The sequence below is a fragment of the Brachyhypopomus gauderio genome, chromosome 2, assembly GCF_052324685.1.
Source record: "Brachyhypopomus gauderio isolate BG-103 chromosome 2, BGAUD_0.2, whole genome shotgun sequence".
NCBI classification, from domain to species: domain Eukaryota; kingdom Metazoa; phylum Chordata; class Actinopteri; order Gymnotiformes; family Hypopomidae; genus Brachyhypopomus; species Brachyhypopomus gauderio.
In genome coordinates, this window is record NC_135212.1 from 40,574,568 (window position 1) to 40,601,362 (window position 26,795).

At 46.9% G+C, this 26,795-nt stretch overlaps 2 protein-coding genes across 2 annotated transcripts; one reads left to right on the plus strand and one right to left on the minus strand.

Annotated features, from left to right (window-relative positions):
• Nucleotides 1-337: 337 nt before the first annotated feature.
• Nucleotides 338-4,364, plus strand: mylpfa (myosin light chain, phosphorylatable, fast skeletal muscle a). The gene is made up of 7 exons (XM_076996079.1): nucleotides 338-492; nucleotides 1,386-1,481; nucleotides 2,359-2,434; nucleotides 2,631-2,735; nucleotides 2,835-2,913; nucleotides 3,022-3,070; nucleotides 3,354-4,364. Exons 1-7 carry the CDS (start codon nucleotides 490-492, stop codon nucleotides 3,453-3,455), a joined length of 510 nt encoding a protein of 169 aa, XP_076852194.1. The 5' UTR covers nucleotides 338-489; the 3' UTR covers nucleotides 3,456-4,364.
• An 869-nt stretch (nucleotides 4,365-5,233) lies between these two features.
• Nucleotides 5,234-24,999, minus strand: tbc1d10b (TBC1 domain family, member 10b). Its single transcript, XM_076996082.1, has 10 exons — nucleotides 24,135-24,999; nucleotides 20,438-21,379; nucleotides 17,071-17,170; nucleotides 14,480-14,587; nucleotides 13,362-13,468; nucleotides 12,987-13,101; nucleotides 10,935-11,000; nucleotides 10,434-10,623; nucleotides 9,476-9,630; nucleotides 5,234-9,365 (listed from the first exon to the last, which is right to left on the minus strand). The coding sequence occupies exons 2-10, from the start codon at nucleotides 21,355-21,357 to the stop codon at nucleotides 8,451-8,453; spliced, it is 2,676 nt and encodes an 891-aa protein (XP_076852197.1). The 5' UTR covers nucleotides 21,358-21,379; nucleotides 24,135-24,999; the 3' UTR covers nucleotides 5,234-8,450.
• Between the last annotated feature and the right edge of the window lie 1,796 nt (nucleotides 25,000-26,795).

Below are 26,795 nucleotides of genomic sequence, written 5' to 3' on the forward strand. Positions count from 1 at the left end.
GTAAAGCAGTGGAGGGTAAGAGGGGGGTAGGAGAGGGTTGGGAGAGTGTGTGGGGCAAGTGTGGGGGGGGGGGGGGGGGGGGGCAGAAAAAGACTGAGAAGTTTCTGTAGCAGCCAAATAGCCCCCTATCCTGTTCTGTCCATATTAGTCCACGTGGGACTTGGAGACAGTCACTGTATCTCCAGAGTATCATATTCAGCCCCCATTCCAAGACTTACATCTATTTCAGAACAGCTGTAAGATGATAGCTGTACTACTGCTGCCCCCCATCAACCCCCCCCCCCACTCCGCACTTCCCCCCTCCCCATTCAATCCACCATCTTTCTCTTTCTCACTGTCTGTCATTTTTCCCCAAGCCAAACTTAAGGCTGGGTCTATAATTAGAGAGTTCTGTGGGGTATATAAGCCCCCCGGGGTGAACGCCAATGCGCGGCTTCACACAGTCTTCTCTTCTTCAAGCTTCTTAAACTTCACACATACCGTCCCAGAATGGTGAGTAGCATTACCTGCAGCAATGGTCTTTCCTGCTCACCTGCGCTAGGTGTTCTGCGCACCTGAAGCTCCCGCACTCTTAATCGGGGTACCGGGATGTTGGGGCTCCATGATTTTGGATACCTTTCATACCTCTGGATATACTCTACCTTATCCAGGACCTGATGACCTGTCTTCTAAGACATATTTTACTCTTTTTTTAATTATAATTTAATGGAAATAAAGTTTTCTTTTTTTATAATGAGATCATCCATTTCAAAGCTTATTTAAAAGGCAAAAACACAATTTTTAACAAGTTTTACTTTTGAAATGTTTTTTTGGATCTTGATTTTTTTGGGGATGTTCCATTGAAGCAGTTTGATCAATTACTTAATTTAATTAATTTGAACTCAAAAAGTGTTTTTTTTTTTTTTAAAACCACATTATTTATTTATCATCTCTGGAAGTATCTAGTGGTTTTAAAGGTAACTGAATAGAATCAAGTGAATGATTTCTGTTTTTTCTGAAGAGAATGTTTTAATTTGTGTGAACGTCTTTGATATACAAAGATTATATTAAATTATTTAAAAATATTATAAGGCATGTAAGACTGTACTCATCCAGACTGTTTACTGGCTTTGTGCCAAAGATTTTCTGTCAAAATACTACAAAGTAGAGACTTCACATGGGAGAGATTCACGTTCTGAACGTTCTCTTGAGAAACTGTGCAGACATGATCCATGTGCAGCTAGTGCTGTTGCCAAGGGCAACCAAGAGATGACACAAGCAAAATCGTGCAGTTCCAGGGCTTTGAGAGAGACGGAGAGAGTGTGTGTGTGTGTGTGTGTGTGTGTGTGTGTGGCACAGCGCAGCACCTATGACGGCTCTAAAGTTCTCCCTCTGCACACCTGCAGGCACCCAAGAAGGCCAAGAGGAGGGCAGGTGGAGGAGAGGGCTCCTCCAATGTCTTCTCCATGTTTGAGCAGAGCCAGATTCAGGAGTACAAAGAGGTGATGACGTTGGTCTGCTGTGCACCACTCCACCACCAGGGGCCGCCAGCCTGGCCAAACACCCCGCAAAGACCTAACATCAAAGAACGCTGATATGTTATTGCTAATTGGAAATCAAACGTGTTTTACTTCTAACACACGTGGGGCAGAATTCAGTTTTATCTGTCAGTTAAATCAGTGTTTGCGTGAACAGTTGTGACTTTAGACATTGTGCAGTTCACTCTTCAGTGACAGGAAAGCTGAGAGCCATTAGACTGCTTCATCAGACACTGGGATGCATGTGGGCGGGTTAATTACCCTCTGTCAAGAGCTCTGAGCTTCCCAGGAAAAGGAAATCTATCTGAATCTATCTTTAGTTCGTGGGGAGCATCACTACCAGTAGCAGGAGAGGGCAGGGTACGCTCACTCAGCAGACATGCAGAGCCAGCCCAGCCTCTTCTGTGTTAATACACGTAGCAGTGCCGTTCACAGAGTGTTCAGGTTTCCTCACCCTCTCCGACACCTGCAGGCCATCGGCTGTTCAACACTCCTCCTGTGCTTCCTCTGTTAAGCCACATGGGGCAGCAGCGGGCAGGCTTCAGTGCATGACGGGTCAAACATAGGGAGAAACAGACCCGGAGATGTCCCAGGGAAAGAAACAGAGACATGGGGATGCACAAATGACTCATATTATCGGTTTCACGAGGTCTTCTGACATTACAGTCAGGACAGATCAATAGCACATGTGTGTGTGCACGTGTGATTTTAATGTGAATTCAAAAGCATAAAAAAACCCAAAGCTAATTTTGTTCCACGTCAGAAATCACTGCCACAGCCTGAACCGGGTGGGAGAGGTAAGACCTCACTGCTGCTCACGCTGTCCGTTCCTCCCTCACAGGCTTTCACAATCATTGACCAGAACAGAGACGGTATCATCAGCAAGGACGACCTTAGGGACGTGTTGGCCTCCATGGGTATGACCTTTACCTTCTTGCTCACAAGGTCACACTCACCTTCATCTCTCTGGACAGGTGCTGAGTGTGTGAATATGTGTCTCTCTCCCGCTCCTGCTCTGTCACGCTTTCCTTTGCCCTCTATCTCTCTCCCTCTCCCTCTCTCTCTCTCTCTCTCTCTCTCTCTCTCTCTCTCTCTCTCTCTCGCTGCCTGCAGGTCAGCTGAATGTGAAGAATGAGGAGCTTGAGGCAATGATTAAGGAGGCCAGTGGTCCCATCAACTTCACCGTCTTCCTCACCATGTTCGGAGAGAAGCTGAAGGGTATGTAAACAACCCCCGCCGCCCCTTAGACTCTTACCTGCAGTAATTGCAGCACAATGTCAGGAGTAATTGCAAGTCTGACTGCTCTTTCACATGTAGGCGCCGACCCCGAGGATGCCATCCTGGCCTCTTTCAAGATCCTGGATCCAGAGGCTACAGGAAGCATTAAGAAGGAGTTGTGAGTATACAGCTGCCTTAGTTTCACTTTCGCTTCCAGGTCATGCCAGGTGGGATGTGTCTCCCTGTGTCATACATGTATCTTCATTCCTCTTTCATAACTCTACAGCCTCGAGGAGCTTCTGACCACTCAGTGTGACAGGTTCTCCAAAGAGGAGGTGAGCTCCAATCAGAGGCATGAAAGTTACGGTTCTTACAGTAAAAGTCTTGCACTTTGCACCTCCCATGTGGTTTCACTAGTTCTTTCTTCCTGCTGGGTTATGGTGAGTTAATCCATGAAGCCAGGAAATAAGTCGTGGGGAGGCTTTACTTGCCTTCTGAACATTAACTCTACACATCTTGCTCTAACTGCATGTCATGATGTTTGATTTGAGAAGCTGCTCTAAATCCCTGCCCTCTTCGTTCCTCTCTCTGAAACATCTCTCTCCCGCTGTCCCTCAGATGAAGAACCTGTGGGCCGCCTTCCCCCCAGATGTGGCTGGCAACGTCGACTACAAGAACATCTGCTACGTCATCACACACGGAGAGGAGAAGGAGGAGTAAGAGGAACAGCTCGGAGAACAGAGAAATGAAGATGAAACTGCGTCCCTCGCTGCTCTGCCCTGTCCTGTCCTACGTCCTGCCTTTCTTTTGTTACTCGAGCACTTAGCTCTCTCCATCTCTCCTCTTCATGCACCCGTTCAAACCCAGAGACTCGTCTCCGAGAGACTCCAGCGGAGGAGAATGGAGGGGCATGTGTCTGTGGTGTCCATCAGTGGGGAAACGGGATGATTTTCAATAAAACCATCTTTTACCATCATCTCAATCTCTCTCTCTCTCTCTCTCTCTCTCTCTGTTTCTCATTCCTCCTTCCTCTTTTCTACCTTTCATTTGTTTCTTACATTGTAAGGTCAAAATCTTTGTCATCCCACATCGCCTCTTGCTCTGTGCATTAGTGTATGTGAAACTCCCAACCTGCTGTCCTTGCTAGAGTTGTGGAGCCTGCCTGTTATACTGTTACATGTGACTCTTTCATGTCTTGGCTGCAACAGCTGATTGGTTTGATCTGAAAGAGGTTCAGGAAACTCTGGGCACCTACAAACAGGTTCTGGGGACACAAACGTTTCACAAGGGAATCCAGATCTGCCATCCTGTTTTTGACCCAACCGTCTTGACTAGTAGGAAATTTGTGAGAGGAAAACTAAGGAAGGGAACGATGAGAAGGCCTGGTGTCCTGAAAGCGATGGCTGGCTTCTTCCTGAGGGAGACAGACCGAAAGAGGAGTGCACAGAGGAGCGACCAGCAGTGAGGGAAAGAAACCATTACCTTCTTCTCTCCTGCTCTTCCTCCTCTCTCTCTTTCAGAACCCATCCACTCCTTGCCTCACCTGGGCTTGCTTTTGCTTTGTCCCCAACACTTCTGTAAACAATAAAAAGAGAGACACTGTGAAATAAAGCAACATTTTGTTTTGTACCTCTGCGTCTGTCCATACTGGCTTAGCCCAGTCACTTTCCATAGAGATCCAGAACATTGGACTCCTACAGTACCAATCACTGATCTAAAACACAAAGAGATCCAGATTGTTGGATGCCTACAGGATCTACACTGATCTAGAACAAAAGTTAACAGCTCTGCAACAACACACACAATTCACTCAGTGAGTAATGGTGCTGGCTGTGTAATGAGGTGGGGTAGATTTTCTTGGCACACCTTGGGCCTCTTAATACCAACTGAGTATCATTTACACAACATGGCCTACCTGAGTATTATTGTTGACCATGTCCATCCCTTTAGGGCCACAGTGTACCCATCTTCTGAGGGCTGATTCCAGCATGATCCACCGTGTCTCAAAGTTCAAACTCGTTCCATCAACACAGCAATGATATCATGGTACTCAAATGCTCTACGTAGTAACCAGCCCTCGATCCAATAGTGTGCATTTGAGATGTGGGGGTTACTATAGATTCACATCATGGATGGAGCAGCAGATAAATCTGCAGGTTCATGATGCTCTCGCGTCAAAATGGACCAAATTTATATTAGAATCAATGCAACAGACACCAGCTTTGAAAGGGGATCCAACTAGCAAGATGTATGTAATAAAGTGAACGGTATTCTTCTATGAGAATAGTCAGGGTGACGCAGTCATGCTTTTAAACCGATTTACCAGGCTTGTGTGAACACAGGCTTACACTCCTACACTTATATATGCTTGTCTGATCAGTTTGTCTCAGGAGTCATGATCACTTTCATCCGGTGTGCTCCTGGCTCCAAGCTTTGCTATATCTTAATTTGATTATTTCCTAAAGAACTCACATACATGGACACACAAACGAGAGTGATTTAATATATTACGGTTTTATTATTCATCACAACTGTTGTCGTTATAATAATCATTAATTAAATACACTGTGTACATTTTCCTCTTCAGCATCAAAGGAATGATGGTTATGTATGATTTTGTTTCATTTTTATGGTTTCATGGATTAACAAAAAAAAAAAAGATACATAAGAGGATGAGCTGAAAGAAACTAAAAAATGTAATGATTATGCAAGCAAGAACCCTACAAAAAGCTTAGAGGAAGGAGAAAAAGCAGAGATGCATAAGCCAATCATACTCGTGTGGCTCCGCCCCCAGCCCTGCCCCTGACTCCGCCCCACTGCTTAGGCCAGACAGCTGCAGTGGTGGGAACAATGACTGCTGAAATGGCTGGCCAGGAAAGTCAGCCATCATTTTAGGGCTATGTTCTTGTGTCCCACAACCACTGTGTTAATGGAAGAGGAGTGTTACATGCAGTCATGACACTCTGGCAGGATTCCATAGCGGTTGGCTGTTGGCCACAGAGGCTCCATCCACCTTTAAGCTCCCGTGCTGCGAGGTGGTAATCTTGTGCTTTGCAGCACAGGATGACACATTGCTCAGAGAATCCAGAGCTGTAGTTTCAGTGGTGGATACGGCCCTGGCATCCTATTAGCTGGGACTTCAGGGTTTGCATAGATGTACTTCATTCGATTTCTACCTGAAAAGTGACACAACCAGTGGAAGCGCCGCCTACAGGTGAGGAGGAGGTATGACGAGCAGTAGCTCAGAGCAGGGCAGCATAAAACATCATGCTGCCAGAGGGGATACACAGGTGTTCCAGCCCTTACACACAGGGCACGGGGGGGTTAGCTTAACCACAAACAGGTCAGCCAGCATGTCCAGCCTGTTCGGCAAAGACACGCATACGTCACGGTGAATCAGTGCTAGAGTCGTGGATCTCTAGAGGAACGTGACGGCACTGTCCCAAGTGCTGTGAGGAGCGCATGAGTATATTACACAATACTGAGGAGTGAAGCGTGCTAGCGTGGAGTTAGTTTACAGTTCACTGCGGCATATTTAATAGCACAGCAGAAAGATACTGGTGCCAAAGGGCTGAAACATACTACTGACTTCATAGGAGGAGCATTAGACCATTAGACTTCTTCACAAAATAGAACTTCCTCCCACAGTTTACAGTACAGTCTTGGACCACAACTTTCTTCTCCCCACCAACACTGACCAATCAAAATAAAAGTTGTTTCCTTCAGAGATGAGTTTTAAACTATAGAGCAATCTGAACAGGTCAGAAAGTAAACTAGCTCTATCACACATGAAATACTGTTGTTAATATGGTAGAAAAAAAAGGTTGTGATTTTAAAACAGACTAAAATAAATAAACTACTGCTTGGCTTTGTTCTCTGGGAGATGGGTAGAAAATGTGCAAAAAAGAGAAACTTCAGCACAAAACAAACAAAAACACATAAAAAAGTGAATTTAAAATCCTTTCACATGGATGTAACATCAAGAATCCTGTTTCCAGCAGCCCTGGGGTATTCCAGTCAACTAGGCCACCGTACTATTGCATAGAAAAGTAACAATAATCAAATCTAAAATAAGAGAATGAACAAGAATCAAACATATGGTTCATCTGGTTAAATTAACAAAACTTTGTACATTAATATATTACAGCTAACAAGTAAAGGCCAGGGAAGTTAAAGCTACAATGTTGTTACGGACGCAGAAAAAGGGATAACACACTAGAGACCAGTGCTAGACACACTAGAGACCAGTGCTGGACACACTAGAGACCAGTGCTAGACACACTAGAGACCAGTGCTAGACACACTAGAGACCAGTGCTAGACACACTAGAGACCAGTGCTGGACATTAAAATGCCATAGCAGTCAAAATTAGTGGTGTGTTTAGGACGAGCTGGAGTAAAATAACACCATCAAACGGGTTCAGTGCAAAACCAGAGTCAATTCTTCACAAGCACACAAGGATGAGTGTGACACAGGCCACGTGCTCTTCGCCGCCTGGAGTCACCCAGTGCAGGTTACGCCAGTGCACTTCACACAGGCACAGCCAGGAGGCGCCACAGTGTCTCCTGCAGCCTTCAGCTCTCAGGTTCTCATTTTAACCCCTTGGTTTGGGTTTGGTTCCAGTTTAGCCCATGGTAATAATAAAGAAAAGGTCATCAAACCCTTATGGGGAAAGGACGGTTAGGAATGTTTGAGATGAAACCCTGCCAAGTGAAAAATCACTGGAAATCAAAAGAAACTCTTTGAACTGCCAAAATAAATCTCTTCATAACAATTGTAAACTTAAGATATTAATAAATGTAGTTAATGAAATATCTAAACCAATTTTAAGTTGGAAATTGCTAAAAATGTTGTATTGTTGCATTGTTTTTTTAATGTTTTTTTGTGTAGGGCAGGAATCACTTCACCAAATACAGACTTTTTTGACCAAAGTACCATTTTAACAGACTTCATATTAATCTGGTGAATGTCACTGTTCCTTAACTCCTTCACTCCCCCTAGTGGAGAAAGCACACATTTTCATCTTATCCAGAAGAACAGTGACAGAACAGGTCAGTGACGGTGGGAACTCTGAGGAGTGGAAGAGCCGTGAGCAACATGACTGCGATACACTTCGCTACCTACCAAGGCACAAACACAAATGCACAAAATCACACTAACTAGCAACACTTCACAATAAATACAACCTCCTCTACACCCATCAATAACATTATCACTACTAGTACAATCGCTATAGACGGCCTGCTTTCATAGGGTAATGATTTAAGGTTTGAAATTTCTTTTGCAGCAGGCGTTCCAGTTGAGCAACGTTCCCAGAACACATACAGTACCAGGGAAACAGGGACACACAAGGGGGTTCTTCAATCAACACGTGAGTGAACTATTTACACGGCTACAGCACCGAGACCTACAGCACCCAAACTAAACCCACACACAGACACTGCTGTCCTGGCCATGGGGCTCTAGTCAGACAGTGCCAAGCAGAGATTGAGCACTGGTGCAGTTCAACAGGCCCTACACACAGCAGTGACATGGACACAGGACTGTGAGGAGGAGGAGGGTTAGTCCACAAAACGGGTTCCAGACACGATGATGGGTCCTGGAGATGAACGACCATTAGATGAGCTCTTCTGGAGTCCTCGCGGACCTCAGCACCCCCCAGCCCCACTCCACCCCACTCCACCCCCCGGGCCAGGGTGGTGTTCCAGCTCTGAGCTAGGGCGAGCTTTTCGCTGCAGTACCTCCACCCTTCTCCTCAGGCTCAGAACCTCCGCCTTTCTCCTTCTTCTTCCCTCCTTTCTTCTTCTCCTTTTTCTTCTCTTTCTCCACCTTCTCTCGCTCCTTTTCTCTCTCCTTCTCTCTCTCCTTCTCTGCCTTGTCTCGCTCCTTCTTCTCCCGGAGTTTCTGTTTCTCCTCCTCCTTCTCCTTCTTCTTGTCTTCTTTACTTTTTTTCTTCTTCTTGCTGTCGTCTTCAGATGGGCCAGGGCCAGGTTCTGGTGCTGGGGCGGGCGAGAACCTGGCCGGCTCCGTGCAGGGCGGCAGCGGGGCGTTGTTGGCGGTGGGCGAGGGGATGGTGGGGGTCACCTGCTCTGACACTACTTTTGGAGGAGGGAAGAGGGAGTTCGGGACAGGAGCATGCGTGGTTGCCGTCGCTTCTGGTTCCGGTTCTGCAGCGGGTTTGGCCGCTAGCGGGCTGAGCCCGTGCGGGGGCGGGGCTCTCACTCCAGCTCCTCCCCCCACCAGCCCAGTTGAAGGTAGGGGCGGACGGGACGACCCTGCGGGCGCTGCCACCTCCGTGGCAACAATCCCACCACCAAAAACCTGGGGGCTGGCCTCATGGCCCTTCTTAGACGGGAGGAAGGGCATCTTGGATTTGCGGAAGCCGGTGAGGGAGAGGAGGCTGGATGAGGCTCGCAGGGGTCCGGGCTGAGGGGCGGGGCCGCCCAGGAAGGACAGGCTGCCCCCGGAGCTGATGGCGGCCGCGCGACGTCTCTGCTCGTGGATGGCGCGTGTGCCGTGCAGTCTGGGGGCCAGCTGGTGCGTGAGCTCGCCACGAGACTCACGCCACTTTCGTACCTGCACATTGCACTCCCGCTCAATGAGAGCCTCCGTCACAGGTAGGGAGATCACCTGAGAAGGGGGGAGGGTAATTACATGTGTGTGTGTGTGTGTGTGTGTGTGTGTGTTAACTGCATTGTGTGTCGGCATGCAGAGCAGGCGGATGGAGACGGTGCGTTTACCTCCAGCACCAGCATGTCCTCTCTGATGGCGTCTGGGGGGATGTTCCTCAGACGCTCCATCGTCTCATACATGCCCTGCAGCTCCCGAAGCTTATCCACAGAACCTAGCATCTGCTTCAGCAGGACCAGGCCCACGCGGAACACGATCTTTACACCTGGACACACACACACACACACACACACACACACACACACAAAAATGGATGTGAGTAGAACTACACTAACAGATGCCAGTAAAAACTACACGTGAGTAGCATCTTAAATTGATGCTAATGAAATAAAATCACTAAATTTCATCACTAATGAGAAAAGTCAGATATCACTCATGAACTCATACACACAAAATCATTGTAGAGAGTTGACCTTCTGTTTGTGGCGACAAACGGTGTACACAGAAACAAATTTTTAACTAGTAATGGATTAAAGGAATGTTCTATTTTCAAATAAGGGCACTCTGAGAACTGCAAAAGCCTGGGGTTACTCAATAACCACAGAACACCATAAACATGCAATAAACAGGTGTGCACTTTTAATTCCAGTTAAATGTCACAAGATCAGGACATCAGAATTGTAAGTTCAGACTTGAGTTCACAAGGTTCAAGTTCACAAAGTGAGCCAACTGATAAATAAACCAGTTCAAACCAGAGTCCAGCAGTGTGCTGAGTTCACTGCACTAACACACCCATTGAACCCCAGAATGAACTCCATTCAATCAGGAGCACTGGAGCAGGGAAACCTCTCAACTGGGCTGGACTCTGGTCCCTCACCTCCTGAACGTGAGGTGATCCCATCTGCAGCTCCAGAGTGAACATGTGCACCTTTACTCAGTCTGGGGTGCACGTGTGCACGTCATCACAGCTAAGAGATGCACGTGTACACAATTTCTCAGCTGTGAGGTGCACGTTTCCTGGTGCACGTGTGAACAATTCCTCAGATGCACGTGTGCACACACTCTCACCCTCGCAGAAGAACATGTCCCAGACCCGGAGGACGCAGGCCCAGGGCAGTGTGCGGGAGAAGATGCACATAAACCACTCAGTCATGTAGAGGATGGGGTCGATCTTAAACTTCTTCAGGTGACGGTACGCCATGGGGCACACACGCCTGAGCAAAGAGAAGAAGATCTCTCCATCCAACTGGATGGCCTCCTGAAGAGGAAAGAGGAACTGCAATCAGGACAAGCATCGACCCAGCTGCTTTCAGACAAATACACAGGTGTAGAGCACATAATTACTTTTGCAAATAAAACATTACACTTTAACATACAAGAATGAAACCTAACTAAAGGAAAAGGAGATGCAACAGTAAGACATTAATGGAACAGGATCCACCATGACATCACAGCACAGGTGAGCACGCCTCCGCTCAGGACAGCGGCGACATCCTGGTGTCATGTGACTGAGTCATGTGACTGAGAACAACAACTCGGGAGGGCAAGCAGATGATGGTGTCCACTCACCAGGCCAGCGCTGTAGTAGCCGGGCAGATATTTCTCACAGATCTGCACCAGACACCAGAAGGCTTGCTGGTACAGAAGAAAATAAGACAAGTGTTCACGCATGGTGAGAAGCGTTCAGTGATGCAATCAAGAGTTCAAACACACAGCTTAACAGCCACTTCACCTCCATGGCAACAATCCCACCCCCATGCCCTGTGTAGTGCATATAGACACAGTGTGGATCAGCCCTGTGTAGTGCGTATGCACACAGTGTGGATCAGCCCTGTGTAGTGCGTATGCACACAGTGTGGATCAGCCCTGTGTAGTGCATATACACACACTGTGGATCAGCCCTGTGTAGTGCATATACACACACTGTGGATCAGCCCTGTGTAGTGCATATACACACACTGTGGATCAGCCCTGTGTAGTGCGTATACACACAGTGTGGATCAGCCCTGTGTAGTGCGTATACACACAGTGTGGATCAGCCCTGTGTAGTGCGTATACACACAGTGTGGATCAGCCCTGTGTAGTGCGTATGCACACACTGTGGATCAGCCCTGTGTAGTGCGTATGCACACACTGTGGATCAGCCCTGTGTAGTGTGTATGCACACACTGTGGATCAGCCCTGTGTAGTGCATACACACACAGTGTGGATCAGCCCTGTGTAGTGCATACACACACAGTGTGGATCAGCCCTGTGTAGTGCATACGCACACAGTGTGGATCAGCCCTGTGTAGTGCATACGCACACAGTGTGGATCAGCCCTGTGTAGTGCATACGCACACAGTGTGGATCAGCCCTGTGTAGTGCATATACACACACTGTGGATCAGCCCTGTGTAGTGCGTATGCACACACTGTGGATCAGCCCTGTGTAGTGCGTATGCACACACTGTGGATCAGCCCTGTGTAGTGCATATACACACACTGTGGATCAGCCCTGTGTAGTGCGTATGCACACACTGTGGATCAGCCCTGTGTAGTGCACATACACACACTGTGGATCAGCCCTGTGTAGTGCATATACACACACTGTGGATCAGCCTTGTGTAGTGCGTATGCACACACTGTGGATCAGCCCTATGTAGTGCACACACCAACACACACACACACACACACACACACACACACACACACAGTGGATCAGCCCTGTGTAGTGCCCACACACACTGTGGATCAGCCCTGTGTAGTGCACACACACACACACACACACACACACACACACTGTGGATCAGCCCTGTGTAGTGCGCGCGCACACACACTGTGGATCAGCCCTGTGTAGTGCGCGCACACACACACACACACACACACACACACACACTGTGGATCAGCCCTGTGTAGTGCACACACACACACACACACACACACACACACTGTGGATCAGCCCTGTGTAGTGCACACACACACACACACTGTGGATCAGCCCTGTGTAGTGCACACACACACGCACACACACTGTGGATCAGCCCTGTGTAGTGCAAACACACACACATACACACACACTGTGGATCAGCCCTGTGTAGTGCACACACACACACACACACACACACACACACACACACACACACACACACACACACACACACACACAGTGGATCAGCCCTGTGTAGTGCACACACACACACTGTGGATCAGCCCTGTGTAGTGCGCACACACACACACTGTGGATCAGCCCTGTGTAGTGCGCGCACACACACACACACACTGTGGATCAGCCCTGTGTAGTGCGCGTGCACACACACACACTGTGGATCAGTCCTGTGTAGTGCACACACACACACACACACACACACACTGTGGATCAGCCCTGTGTAGTGCACACACACACACACACACACTGTGGATCAGCCCTGTGTAGTGCAAACACACACACATACACACACACTGTGGATCAGCCCTGTGTAGTGCACACACACACACTGTGGATCAGTCCTGTGTAATGTGCGCGCGCACACACACACACACACACACACACACACACACACACACAGTGGATCAGTCCTGTGTAGTGCACACACACACACACACTGTGGATCAGCCCTGTGTAGTGCGCGTGCTCTTTCACCTCTGCAGGCATGTGCATGAGCAACACTGCAGCCACAGGAGCCTGGGCTTGGCAGTAGCCCTCCTCCGGCCTGTAGATGGTGTAGGCCTTCAGGATGCGGTACAAGTCCTGCTGCCTGCACACGCACACACGCACACACACACACACACACACACGCACGCACGCACGCACGCACGCACGCACGCACAAGCACAGCAGAAAAATGTCAGACTGAGGAGAGTCAGAAAAGCTCCACAAACACAAAAACATTCCAGTAAAAACATTCCAGTCAATCACCACAAACCAGCACACGGACCAGTGGAGAACACAGAATGAAGATAGAAACAGCACACGGACCAGTGGAGGACACAGAATGAAGATAGAAACAGCGTTTACCCATAACCTCCTCGGGCAGCAAACATCTCGTGGAAGGGGAACTGTCTGTGCAAGTCCTTCTCGATGATGTCCAGCCATTTTGGGTCTCCTTGTTCTCTCTCCAGCTCCTGCAGGACAGACAAGAGGAGACAGTGAGCGTAACAGGTGGCGGGGCGGGTACTCGGGTACTGGGATACTGGGGCAGGTACTGGGGTACTGGGGCAGGTACTGGGACGGGCACCGGGGTACACAGTTATACAGACAGGCAACCTAAATCTTAATATTCATTCATAAATTAAATGAATATTCACCATGTATTATACCAAATTTTCTTCCCACTGATGAGAGCAGTCCTTATGTTTGTTAATGCTTATAAACTATAAATATGTAAGCTTCAGTGTGAGGAGTGAGAACTCTGGGCCCCTCCACACACTGTGTGAGGAGTGAGAACGCTGGGCCCCTCCACACACTGTGTGAGGAGTGAGAACGCTGGGCCCCTCCACACACTGTGTGAGGAGTGAGAGCGCTGGGCCCCTCCACACACTGTGTGAGGAGTGAGAATGCTGGGCCCCTCCACACACTGTGTGAGGAGTGAGAACGCTGGGCCCCTCCACACACTGTGTGAGGAGTGAGAACGCTGGGCCCCTCCACACACTGTGTGAGGAGTGAGAACGCTGGGCCCCTCCACACACTGTGTGAGGAGTGAGAACGCTGGGCCCCTCCACACACTGTGTGAGGAGTGAGAACGCTGGACCCCTCCACACACTGTGTGAGGAGTGAGAGCGCTGGGCCCCTCCACACACTGTGTGAGGAGTGAGAACGCTGGACCCCTCCACACACTGTGTGAGGAGTGAGAACGCTGGACCCCTCCACACACTGTGTGAGGAGTGAGAACACTGGGCCCCTCCCAGAATCTAAACATATTAGGGCTGCCATTATATTGTATAATTGTATAATTTACAGCAAAGAACAGCATAGAATGAAGAAATATGTCTGGAGGTAGAGAGGGAGGGAGAGGAATGGAGAGACAGGGAGAGAAATATTAGAAGGGAAGGAGGGGGAAGGAGAGAGGGTGGGGGGAGAGACAGAGAGGGAGATGAAGAGAGGGAGACAGAGAGAGAAAGTGTGGTGGAGCAGACCTCAAACTTGCCGAGGTTGGACTTGAGCAGCTCCTCACTGTTGGACAGCAGCTGCCACGCCCTGGACCTGAGAGAAGAGGGGATCCCCTTCCTGCAGCGCAGCTTCACCTATGTACACACACACACACATATTTATATACTCTCCGTCTCTCTCTCTCTCACACACACACACACACACACACACACACACACACACACACACACACACACACACACACACACACACATTTATATACTCTCTCTCACTCACACACACACACACACACACACACACACATTTATATACTCTCACACACACACACACACACACACACACACACACACATTTATATACTCTCCGTCACACACACACACACACACACACTTATATACTCACACACACACACACACACACACACATATATATACTCACACACACTTATATACTCACACACACACACATTTATATTAGGGATGCAAATTATCGATTAATTCATTAATCGTTAGTTGACTGATCTTATCGATCGACTTTCGATTAATCGATAAGCGGCGTTTTTCACCTGAATTTCAGTGTTTCAATAGGGCTTTTAAAAATATCAGCTAAATATACTGCTCAAAAAAATTAAGGGAACACTAAAATAACACATCCTAGATCTCAATTAATAAAAATCTTTGAAATCAGTTGAAAATCTCTCATTTCTACCTGTTGTCTGTTCCATTTGCACAAGAGCAGTTGAAATTGATTCACAATCAGTGTTGCTTCCTATCTGAACACGAAGTGTGGATGACTTGGAGTTACATTGTGTTGTTTAAGTGTTCCCTTTATTTTTTTGAGCAGTGTAGTTAAAACACTTTGTTCAAAAAGTATATATTATATTATGATAATTATATTGTATTATATTATATATTGCTCAAGTAATTATGCATGAGGAAATTATGGTATAACAAAATACATTCTTTCATTTTAAAAAAAGGAATAAATTAAGGACTGGCTCAGTTCAATTTGAAACATTAGACATTTAAAAAAATGTTTAAAAAAAAAGAAATTAAATAGAGAGCCAAACAGAATATTATTGAGCCCATGTTTGGACAATGTTTCTAGCTTTGTAGTGAACACATGCTGTAACGCGACCGGAGAGTGCCCAAGTTTCCACAACATCATTGAGCTTGTCAGTTAAACTGTCAGCGGTGCGTCTATCCGACATGTTCGTCGTAATCAGCACTGCAGATTTTAGCTGCCAGTTCTCGTCAGTGTAGTGGCACGTCACAGTAATGTAACTTTCTGTTGTTAGAGCCGTCCAACAATCTGTTGTAAGGGCTACAGTAGTAGCAGTAGATAGCTTTGTTTTTAGCTCACTCGTATTTTTTTGTAGCGAGCTTCGAAAACGCTCGCCTTCCCAGTGTAGCTGTGATTTTAGGTTGACCAGGTGCACTGGTGATATGCAGGACAGCTGCATGCATGGTGTTCAAATGATAATTGAGTGAGCTAGTGGAACTGTTGTACTTCAATACCGCATTACACACAGAACATTTGACTTCTTTGCCTAAATTAGCAATGTTGAAATTGTAGCGACTACTACTCCTCGCAGCGAATTCCCTAACAGACAGGCACTTGGCCCTTTAAGTGACACTGGGAGAGCGGCGCCTGCACGCGCCAGGGGAGGGGAAGAGAACAGTGCTATTGAGTTGCGTGGAAAATAAAGTTTCCCTCCTTGGGATTTTCTGGATTACGCAGTTTCTGCCTCGTTTCCCGAACACGCTTCAAAATGGTCCCACACCGTACGTCTTTTCGCCCGCTTCATTTTGTTTTCCACTCTGGTCTTTCGCGACACGTGTTCACCTCTCGTACGCTCTGTTCAAGTTAATACAGGAGCGCTCTCTAATGATTAATCGTGATTAATACATTTTGATCGAGTAACGTCTTAATCGACAATTAATCGAAAGTCGATTAATCATTTGCATCCCTAATTTATATACTCACTCACATTTATATACTCACTCACACACACATTTATATACTCACTCACACACACATTTATATACTCTCACGTGCACACGTACACACATGCACGCTCACACACACACACTACTCTCTCATACACACGTTTATATACTTTCAAACTTCCATTTTCTCTCTCTCTCTCTCACACACTCACACACACACACACGGATGGTTTCTGGGTTTTGTCATTAGATGATACAATATAAATGTACACTGTATAATGCACATAAACTGCATAATTACCAATAAAATAACAGCAATATGTAAAAAGTAGAAAATGAGACATAAAAGTCTTGGTTTATGTTTGCACGATTAGGCTCCTGCTGCCTGATTAGGCTCCTGCGGCGTGAATGAGGAGAAAACTCCAGTCTCAGAGGGGTAAGGCTGCTGTTGAACATGTGTACCTCTGTGGCCCTCAGAGATGTGTCTGAGGGACTGGGTAATGTCTCCTCTCAAGGATCAACACTAACCACTCAACACTTCCTCATTTGTGTGCAAGTACATCTGTGTGTCAGCAGAATGGGACGTACTGGCGGTCTTAGGCGGATGTGTGGATGTGAGCTAACGGAGACCCGGGTCTGCTCTCGCTGTCCTCCCAACACCCACTCACCTTGGGGAAACGGCGGGAGATCCACTTGTCCCAGTTCTTGAACATCTCCAACCACTTCATCTCCCTGTGCCGCGCCACGTCCACGCTGATGTCCTTCTCACTGGGCAGAGCGAGATAATAAACAATATTGAAAGGAAGACCCTTCCTGCACACCACAACGTGCTAATCACAGGCCAAAACAAACAAGTCAAACCAAAGTCAAATTATAACTGGAATAAAATCTCTGTGTCATTCAGAATATTAGCACTGCGTTTCTGAAGCGGACCTGGTGTGCTCAGTGTTGCCATTAACATGTTTTGGGCTCTTAAAACCAGGAGCAGGCCGACAGGAGCGACAGGCCGAAAGAGAGAGAAGTGCAAAAACCAGCACAGCCTCAGAGTGCAGGGCGTGAGACAGGCAGCAGGGCGGGAGAGACAGGCAGCAGGGCGGGAGAGACAGGCAGCAGGGCGGGAGAGACAGGCAGCAGGGCGGGAGAGACAGGCAGCAGGGCGGGAGAGACAGGCAGCAGGGCGGGAGAGACAGGCAGCAGGGCGGGAGAGACAGGCAGCAGGGCGGGAGAGACAGGCAGCAGGGCGGGAGAGACAGGCAGCAGGGCGGGAGAGACAGGCAGCAGGGCGGGAGACAGGCAGCAGGGCGGGAGACAGGCAGCAGGGCGGGAGAGACAGGCAGCAGGGCGGGAGAGACAGGCAGCAGGGCGGGAGAGACAGGCAGCAGGGCGGGAGACAGGCAGCAGGGCGGGAGACAGGCAGCAGGGCGGGAGACAGGCAGCAGGGTAACGAGGATAGAGAGAGATGGACAGAGCACTCGGTCACAAGAATGCTCTCAGCACTGTCTGGGTAACAGCAAAGAGAAACAGAGAGAGAGAGAGACAGAGAGAGAGAGAGACAGAGAGAGAGAGAGACAGAGAGCGAGAGCCAGCCAGAAAAAGCCAGAAAGTAAAAGATTAGTGAGGGGAAAAAAAGGCAGTCAGGAAAGTGACAGACCAAAGAAGCAAAGTGCATGCTGGGAAATGAGATAAATGAGACTCAGATAAGGACCATCAGTTGGATGTGGGCATATTGTGGTCCACAGTGCACTCACACACTCCCTGTCTTATTACCAGCCTCTCAGACAGGGTAGTCCATTTCCTCAGAGTGAACACAACCGTGCCGTGAATAATTACTGTTCAGTGTATGTGTGGCGTGAGCACCTGACTGCCCAATCACAGCATGAGTATAGGCCAAACGCAACCACCAAACACACTCCACTAGTGCACAGCTCTCAGAGATGGGTCCTAGCCCACTGGCCCGGTTCTCACCCAGAGCCTCAAGCATCTGAGCGCCACAGGGCAAAAACAGAACAAACCCAGAACCCAGAGCTGGACCCTTTACCAACATGCTTTTTAAAGCAGGTTCTGAGCTCATTATCTAATGATGTTCTAATGACTGTTAATCAGTCTCTGCAACAGAAATCTTGATACCACAGTTCTCAAAAATTATATCCAACCTTCCTTTTCTTGGCAAAATCATTGAAAAAGTTGTGTCAACGCAGTTGAATGATTATGATAATGTTCAAGCAAACCAAATAAATGACAATTTTCTGTCTAGTTTTAGAGCCCCCCACAGCACTGAAACAGCACTAATTATTCGACTACAGAGCTCGGTAGGCCTTAGTGACTTAGTCTTAGACTGGTTTAGATCGTAACTAAATGAATCGTAACTATGTTGCATTAGGTACTTCTTCCTCCACACATCAAAAAATAACTTGTGGCGTCCCCCAAGGATCAATTCTTGGGCCTTTACTGTTCAACCTATATATGCTTCCATTACCACATATCATTAACAAACATGGTATTAGTTATCACCAATATGCAGATGACACTCAACTTTACATTTCTCTAGAACCTAAAGGCCTAAAATCTATTAACTCACTGTTTGAGTGCATAGGTGATATACAGACAATTTTCTGCAATTAAATAAAGAGAAGACAGAGGTTCTTGTTCTTGGTAGTGATTCACTAAGGAATGATGTCCAGACTTATTTAAATCAAATGAATCTTGAAGGCCAAACAATGTGAATGTGTTAAAAACTTAGGCATCACTTTTGATAATGAGCTCAGCTTTAAATCACACATCACGTCTAGATGCAGGACAGCTTATTTTGACCTTCAAAACATAACTAATGTATGAGGTATGCTCTCACCTGCTGATAGTGAAAAACTTGTCCATGCATTTATCACATCAAGGTAGATTATTGTAACAGTTTTATCTTCTCTCCCAGAGCTCTATTTCATACCTACAGTGAGTTCAGAATGCTGCTGCAAGGGTCCCGTCCAGCAGGTGAAAGAGGGACCATATTACACCTGCACTCCACTCATTGCACTGGTTACAAACAGTGATCTACTGGTGATTCCTAAAAGTCAATTAAAGATTGGCGAGGGTGCTTTTAGCCACTATGGCCCAAAGCTCTGGAACTCTCTTCCTGAGGAGCTCAGAGACATTTTCCCTGTACAGCTTCAAGAAGAGTCACAAAACCTTCCTGTTTAGATCTACATTTAGTTAAAAAATTCTAATGGTAAATTGTTCTATTACTTTATTACTTTATTTTTTATTACACTATTTTACATCATATTTACTTTATTACATTATTTTATCTATTATTTTAATAATTTGTCATTTTATTATCTTATTTTATAATGTTTGTTTCCTTTTTATCTTTGCTTCTTTTTAATGTTTTGTTCCATTTATTCTGTAAAGCACTTCGAGTTGCATGTATGTATGAAAGGTGACTATTATTATTATTATTAGAACCAAGGAGGACCGTGGTGAGGTAGTGCCAAGTGTGGGTGTGTTCGGCCTGCTCCAGCAGACTGAAGAATCACTTCAAGGATTTGAAGTGCAAAAGAAACAGATACAGATGTAACACCACCTCCCGGTTCTCTTGTAAGGACCCCCTGCTGTGGTCGTCTGAGTGGTTAAGAGATTAAAACAAACTACTGAAAATATCTAGACATGTCCTATGTAACTGCATACAAACAATACAGTTACCCATGGGTATTTATAAGACATTAGCAGTAAGTACATATGTTTCCATTTTCTAGTTAAGCTTGTGCAGTCTTTCATACAACACAGGCTCCCCTGCTAGGACAGTTTTGGTACCACCCAGCCTCCTAAAGGTGACTGCACCTGCTGGTCTTCTCTTCCTGGGACGCTCTGGTAAGTGCATCCCCCACCACCACAAACTGTGTCAAGCAGGACTCCACAAATGTCCTCAGATAGCACACCATCATTTCTAACCATCACAAGACACAATATAACAACAATAATAATAATGGTGTGTGTGTGTGTGTGTGTGTGTGTGCGTGTGTGAGAAACAGAGGCTCTGCCCACCTGCCCTCGCTGTACTGTGCCCCCCCGAGGAAGCCGTATTTGTCCGTGCGCTTCATCGTTTGTCCGTTGATCTCTGAGTCCGAGCCTACGGAGCTGCCGTCATCTCCCAGGCCCGACAGTGACTCCAGAGTCCCCGAGATCATGCTGGCGGACTCCAGGTAGCTGAGGGTGTCCGGGGCAGGGCGTGGGTGGGCAGACACCAAAGAGGGCGGAGGGCCCGCATCCTGCACTATGAGAGGTGGAGGTGTCGTCTTGGAGGAGAAGGGAGGTTGGGGGGTGTCGTGGTTGGGGTCTCCAGAGGAGCTAGTGATGGGGTTCTGACCCAGCTGGTGCGTAGTTGACCCTGTTTGAATAGGCGGTGCTTTCTGGTCACCCTCCAGTGGGGGGAGCAAAAGGGTGGGGTTTGGGCCCGTGGTGTGTTCTGATAGGCCTGAGACAGTCGGAGAGGGACACTGAGGGATGATATTGGGCGTCTGGTTGCCCTGTGTACTGGGGCTGAGATTGGACCTAGGATTAATCCCTGAAGAAGAGGACATCTCTTGTTCTATTGCCGGTCCTAGTGGTCCTGGTCCGATAGCATGCTGTTTTAAAGCCTGAGGAGGAGCTGGTAAGTCCTCATTGGCAGGTGGTCTGCCCTCTGAACCTACAACCACCTCCACCTGTGGACTGCGGACTCCACCACACTCTAATTGTGAAGAGGTACTGTTTGGGGCAGGGGTGGGAGAGGGCAGCCTTGAGGGCTTCTGTTCCTGCACAGCCCCGCCCATCACAGCCCTGTCACCGTATAGGGCAGACCTGGGGACAGAGGTGTTTCTGGGGGACCCTGGGGGCACAGCGTGTGGACCGGACCCAGAGGCAGCAGGCACTAACTGCTCCGGCCCACCCGGAGGAGAAGGGGTGAGGGCGGAGACCTCAGCCATCACTCCTCTGTGCTACTGCAGTCTGGGATGGAGAGAAAGAGAAAAAGAGAGAAAGAGGGAGAGAAAAGAGAGAGTGGTTAATTATACAAATTAACATAAGCACAATATTAACATATCTTCTTAGTTTAAGTAATGAGCACTGCAGAGATGTTTTTCACCTTTGAGTTGGAAAGATTGTGTTACTATTACTAAACCTTCAGGTGTAGGAATTAGTCCTCGATAAACAATATCTAGAGAAACAGGAAGTCACTAGTATGGCTGCGGCTGGTCTGTGGCACAGGGCCACCACGCAGAGCTAAAATTAATAGGCAGTCTTGTATTTTTAAATGATGGAAGTTCTGAGTGAGAGAAGGTGTGTGGAGAGGGAAGTGAGCAACAAGCCCAGCGTTTTGCAAAAAAGCTCAAGATAGAGTTTGGTGGGTTTGGTCCTCCACCCAGCCACAGGCTGAGGGCGGTTGCCAGATACGGTTGAGACTCAGCTCTGAGCTGCGGGAGGCTATATTTCCATATCTCAGGCTACCTGTATAATCATTATGTATGTATTACGTGTGTAGAGGACACAGAGACATCATCAGAAAATGAACAGCATAATGTTGTACTGACCACTATGCCTTCCACAGTTTCAGAGTTAACTGGTGTTAATAAGGTACCTGGTGGTAATAAAGTGACCTGTTCATAAACATTTTACCTGTATCATCATGCAGGCACTGAACACCAGTCAAGACTTCAAACCATCAAGCTGACAACCTTTGAAAAGCACACACAGAACTAGCCCTGCCAACACAACAAAGCATCTCTACGGAAACCACCACTCATGGATCACTGCAGTGAGTTTGAGTATCAGGTGATTTCAACATGGGACCAGTCAGACCAGAAATCACTCCTCCCATTACACGCCACAGAAAGCAACAGGCAGCACACACAGGCAGCACACACGGGTCAGCACACACGGGTCAGCACACACGGGTCAGCGCTGGACATTTAAAAATCCGCTCCATCATCCACACCCATAACTGTCAATCGTAACCAAGTCGTAAATGTATGTTTGTCTACACTAATGCACACAGGTGCCTGCTGACTAAAGGCTTGCAAAGCGTCATTACATTCAATTCCCCTTCACCTAAAAGACGGCGTAGTCAAGCCTGTGTAAAAGTGTGTCTACCCCACACCAGGGCGCGACCCATGCAAGGGGAGAGTGCATGGGGTTCTCTCTTTGATGTTCTGATTTGCTGTGCAAAGCAATGCCATTCAAAGAAAGGCAGTATGAGTAATTATAATGGGCTGCCTAAAGGGCAGAGGAAGTCTTCTGATTGGGTGTCAAGTGTTCTGTCTGGTTGGGTGTTGAGTGTTCAGTCTGGTGAAGCAACACACACTACACACATTTCATCCTCAAACTGCTGTGAGGAAAACTAAAGGCAAAAATGAACCATTATTCTTAACAAGATGCACATCAAAAATGTCTTTTCAAGAGCAATACTTGACCAAGGCATGTTCATTTGTGTCTACTGAGCATTTTCAATGCTGCATTGTTTCTGCAGGAACAGATTGTGATTTATACAGCTACAAAAACAGGCTGAATTTTTTTCAAGAGTGAGATAATTGTGATTTTATATATATATAACACTTAAAGGTACAACGGAAACACTTCTTTTTACTATTATTTCCCCCTTTAACATCTGTCTCCTAAACTTCCCTGTGACAAATATAACTGTCTGCACGAGGTTAAGAGGAAGTATCTCCTTGAGACGATCGACTTGACAGCATTGTTGTTGCAGCATTGTGGTTTTGGGTCAAAAAACATACACCCCTAAACTTGGAGGTAAAACATTTTGCAACGTCTTCAGCAACACATCAACTTCGGTGAATCTAAGAGGCGCTTCTTATCCGATACTGAGCACAACGCTGTCATCAGTGACTCCACCCAGACATGTCAGCAGTTGTTATCAAGGAATTAGAGATAGCTAGTTAAGTTCTACATTGAGCAGTGCAGGAGATTAAATGACGAAGTCTGGATTGGAACATAATCCTAAAAAAATATACAGCAAAGTTTGGTCGTACTTTCTTATACAGTGCGACATCCACCGTCATTCCCCCTAAGCAAGGCAGGTCACACATGCCAGCTAAATCAGGGCATTAACAAGTTGCCTCGGCATAACATACCGGCAAGCACAAAAAAACAATAAAGGACAATAGTGAGAACTAACGGAGCAAGTTCAGCAGGATCAGGATCCGCTATCTAAACATGTCTATCTAAACATATGTAAGCATGTCTATCTAAACATATGTAAACATGTATAAACATATCTAAGCATGTCTATCTAAACATTAGTAAACATGTCTAAACACATCTAAATATATGTCAATATATCTAACCGTATCTAAATATGTCTAGGCGTATGTAAACGTGTGTTATTGTGGCCCCACACACGGCCCAACACAGCGCTGGGTTTGATCCGACGTCCAGCAGTAGTGGCCACATGCCGTGTTACAGCCCCGGTTAGGCCGCTCAGCTACGCAGCTCCATCCCTGCGGTGTCGGACCGGCCCGTTAGCCGCCCAGCAGCCCGGCGACATGAGTGAGGTCTAAACAGGCCTCGGTCGCACCGGCCTACCGACTCACAACTTCTCGGTTCAACAAGAACGCTCCGTTACACAGCAGGAGCAGCGGAACCACCAGTTCGGGTCGGGGTGTTTTTGTTGGTCCCTCGGGCGTATCGGGCCTGCACCGTGTACCGGGGTCCGCGGCGCAGACCGAGCTCCGTTAGCCGGTAAACTCACCCGCAGTCGCGCCGTCCTCCTGGACGTCCGGGGGGGGTGTTGAACGGCCCCCCCACCGCGCAGCTCCGGTTACACGAGCGCAAAACACACACACACCGCCGTTAAGTGTGTATGTCGCTCGTTTTGAACGTTGTTGACAGGCGAGTTTAGCGTAGCGGACGTTTACACACGGGTTCCGGTCGGTGTGTCGTTAGTGCTGTAGCCGCACTTCCTCTGAACTAACGCGCCAGTGCCGCTGGTGGTCGCGAATGTGAATAACCACCCACTCCTTGTGGTGCTCGTCAAGAGAGCGCCGTGTTCGTGTGGATGACCCCCCCTCCCCACCCACCGGGGGTTACCGCGACTCCCTCCGCCACGCGCTCCTCACAAACTTGACAGCGATGCGCGCGCTCTCGCACGTGCGACCGACCGGGCGCAGCGCAACAGTTCCGGTCTGCGGTGCCAGCCGCGCGCGAGCAGCTGCTATGATCGGTTGTTTGTGCGGATGCAAAGTCACGGAAGGAATGGCGAAGAAAACGCCGTTCGTTTAGAGAGTGTGCCGCGTTTACGAGGAGTCGGTGCGGGGTTTATACAACATGCGCGGTTTGCTAGTTACATTACAGAATCGGTGCTGGTGTTGCACATGCAGCATCTAGGCGCACCTCTAACCTTTTTGTCTAGTTTGATACCACAAACATGAGCACACGGAATGATGCTCAAACCCGAGTTTTTGGAAATTGTTATGTTTCCATTAATACCCGTATGTTTAACGCGCTGTAATATGAACTTGACTTTAGTAAGCCAGTGAATATACATCATTGTTGATTGTATATATTGATAAATATAGTCTATGGTACAGACACATGCGCTGGGTCAGTCTGTGTGACACTAAAAACTTATTCCCTTCCTATATTTGTAGCTTGACGTTTCAAAGGGAATTCGTTCCTTATAAGGACACTGCGGCGGTGTGCACGCGCGGTCCTTTCGTCACAGACGTAGCCGCTCTCTTCCGTAACGGATAAGAGTCACAGGAGTTCATTCCGTACGACGTGGTGTCTCGATAGTGCCGTTTTACTCCTTACATCACATGATATGGCTTAGGAAACAGCAGTTGATTAAATCCCTTTATTTGGAATGTAACATCACGTAAAATACCATATTTGCGTTTTGTGTGGCTATTTTGCTCTCTCTCTCTTTGTATATATAGATGGCACGTAAAACGAATATGTTTTCTGAACCTTTTTCTAAATAGATTACTTACACATCAATATTTTTCAACAAATATTCGTAAATACTTTTAAAATAAATCTGAACTCTGACATTTTCCGGCTCAGTAGTCTATTTGCTGCTCACCTATCAGTGAACCTGCAAGAGAAACTCTCCATTGTATAACATATGAGATCATGTCTTATATAACACAGGAGACCAACTCGCTATTTCTTATAGTATAGCATACGAGAAGAGATACGCAATGATGGATGGGTAAACTTTCACGTCATCTTCTTGCACAGTGATAAACTGTAGTGATAAATATAGTTAACTATTTCCCGCAGAATTATGTTTTAGGTCCCTATGGTTTGCCGACTGTTGTGATGCGTCTAGGGACTGTGCTGAAGCTTCAACACACCTGCGCCAAATAAAATATAACAGCAGGAGAGGGAAGCGCCTAGCCCTTGTGGATCAATGTGCAAACTACTGCCATCTACTGGGGAAAACACGATGTTCCAGTGTTCTTAGAACAACAGTAAAATAAAGTCGCCCTTGATCTCTTTTACGTACTGTACCAATGTGCAAAACAAATGCGCTGTTAGGCCACTAACTGTACAGCTATTTAGAAGGTTTTCAAAAGAGTCCTCTGGGATATGACTGTGATGTAGAGAAATATTTCCTGCAACATTAGAAACATAATTAAATATATATGCAAATGACCCCACTGTTATTATTGTTTAATTAAATCATTTAAATGTAATACGTTTCATCTTGTGTTCTGCACACAGAGAGGGGGCAGTAAACTCTTCCACAGCTGTTTATTACCAGACATCATGACGGCGTGCTGTTATGTCCTTGGCTTTACTGCTTGTCCCGGGCAGTCTGGTGACAACCACAGAGACATCAGTGTCCTCACAAAGATCGATATCATTCCTATTAGCTATTGGAGTAGAACTCTTAAAGTGCGGATCTGTCCTGCAAAAAGGTCATAACATTGAATTGTTACACATGAGTGAACAACACCAATTCACTCTGCCGAGATTATAATGGCTACTAAAAAACTTTAGTTTTTGTGTGGGTGTATTTTGAAAAGGATAAAGATGAATCAAACAAAGTAAAGTGCAAGTTATGTCATCAACGTCTTTCATTTCACACGACAACAACCAACATGGCATACCATTTAAACGCGTAAGGCGAAAAAAACAGTTCAGTTGTCCTTTAGTTGTCATGTCGCGTCTCGGCAAGTAGGCCTATAAACATTTTTTGTTGTTGTTTGCTTTACTGTTTTACTTATATATTTTTTGCTGTTGTGTGGCAATTCTTTTTATATTTTCAGGCAGGCATATTTTATTTAAAATATTTTTGACATTTTGCACAGTGCCTGTCTGACAGTTCGATATGCGCACTGCAGACTTTTTTTTGTTCTCTAACGTTTCATTAAAAAATAAATAAGTAAATAAATAACAGCTGAAT

Bases quoted from the DNA above. Each gene is read 5' to 3' on its own strand.
- mylpfa (XM_076996079.1), top strand. The intron at 2,914-3,021 runs GTGAGTATACAG...ATAACTCTACAG, and splicing joins GGAAGCATTAAGAAGGAGTT to CCTCGAGGAGCTTCTGACCA. The intron at 3,071-3,353 runs GTGAGCTCCAAT...GCTGTCCCTCAG, and splicing joins ACAGGTTCTCCAAAGAGGAG to ATGAAGAACCTGTGGGCCGC.
- tbc1d10b (XM_076996082.1), bottom strand. From the start codon at position 21,357: ATGGCTGAGGTCTCCGCCCTCACCCCTTCTCCTCCGGGTGGGCCGGAG. The intron at 14,588-17,070 runs GTGAGTGGGTGT...GTGTGTACATAG, and splicing joins TCTCCCGCCGTTTCCCCAAG to GTGAAGCTGCGCTGCAGGAA. The intron at 10,624-10,934 runs GTGAGTGGACAC...TTTCCTCTTCAG, and splicing joins GCTACTACAGCGCTGGCCTG to GAGGCCATCCAGTTGGATGG.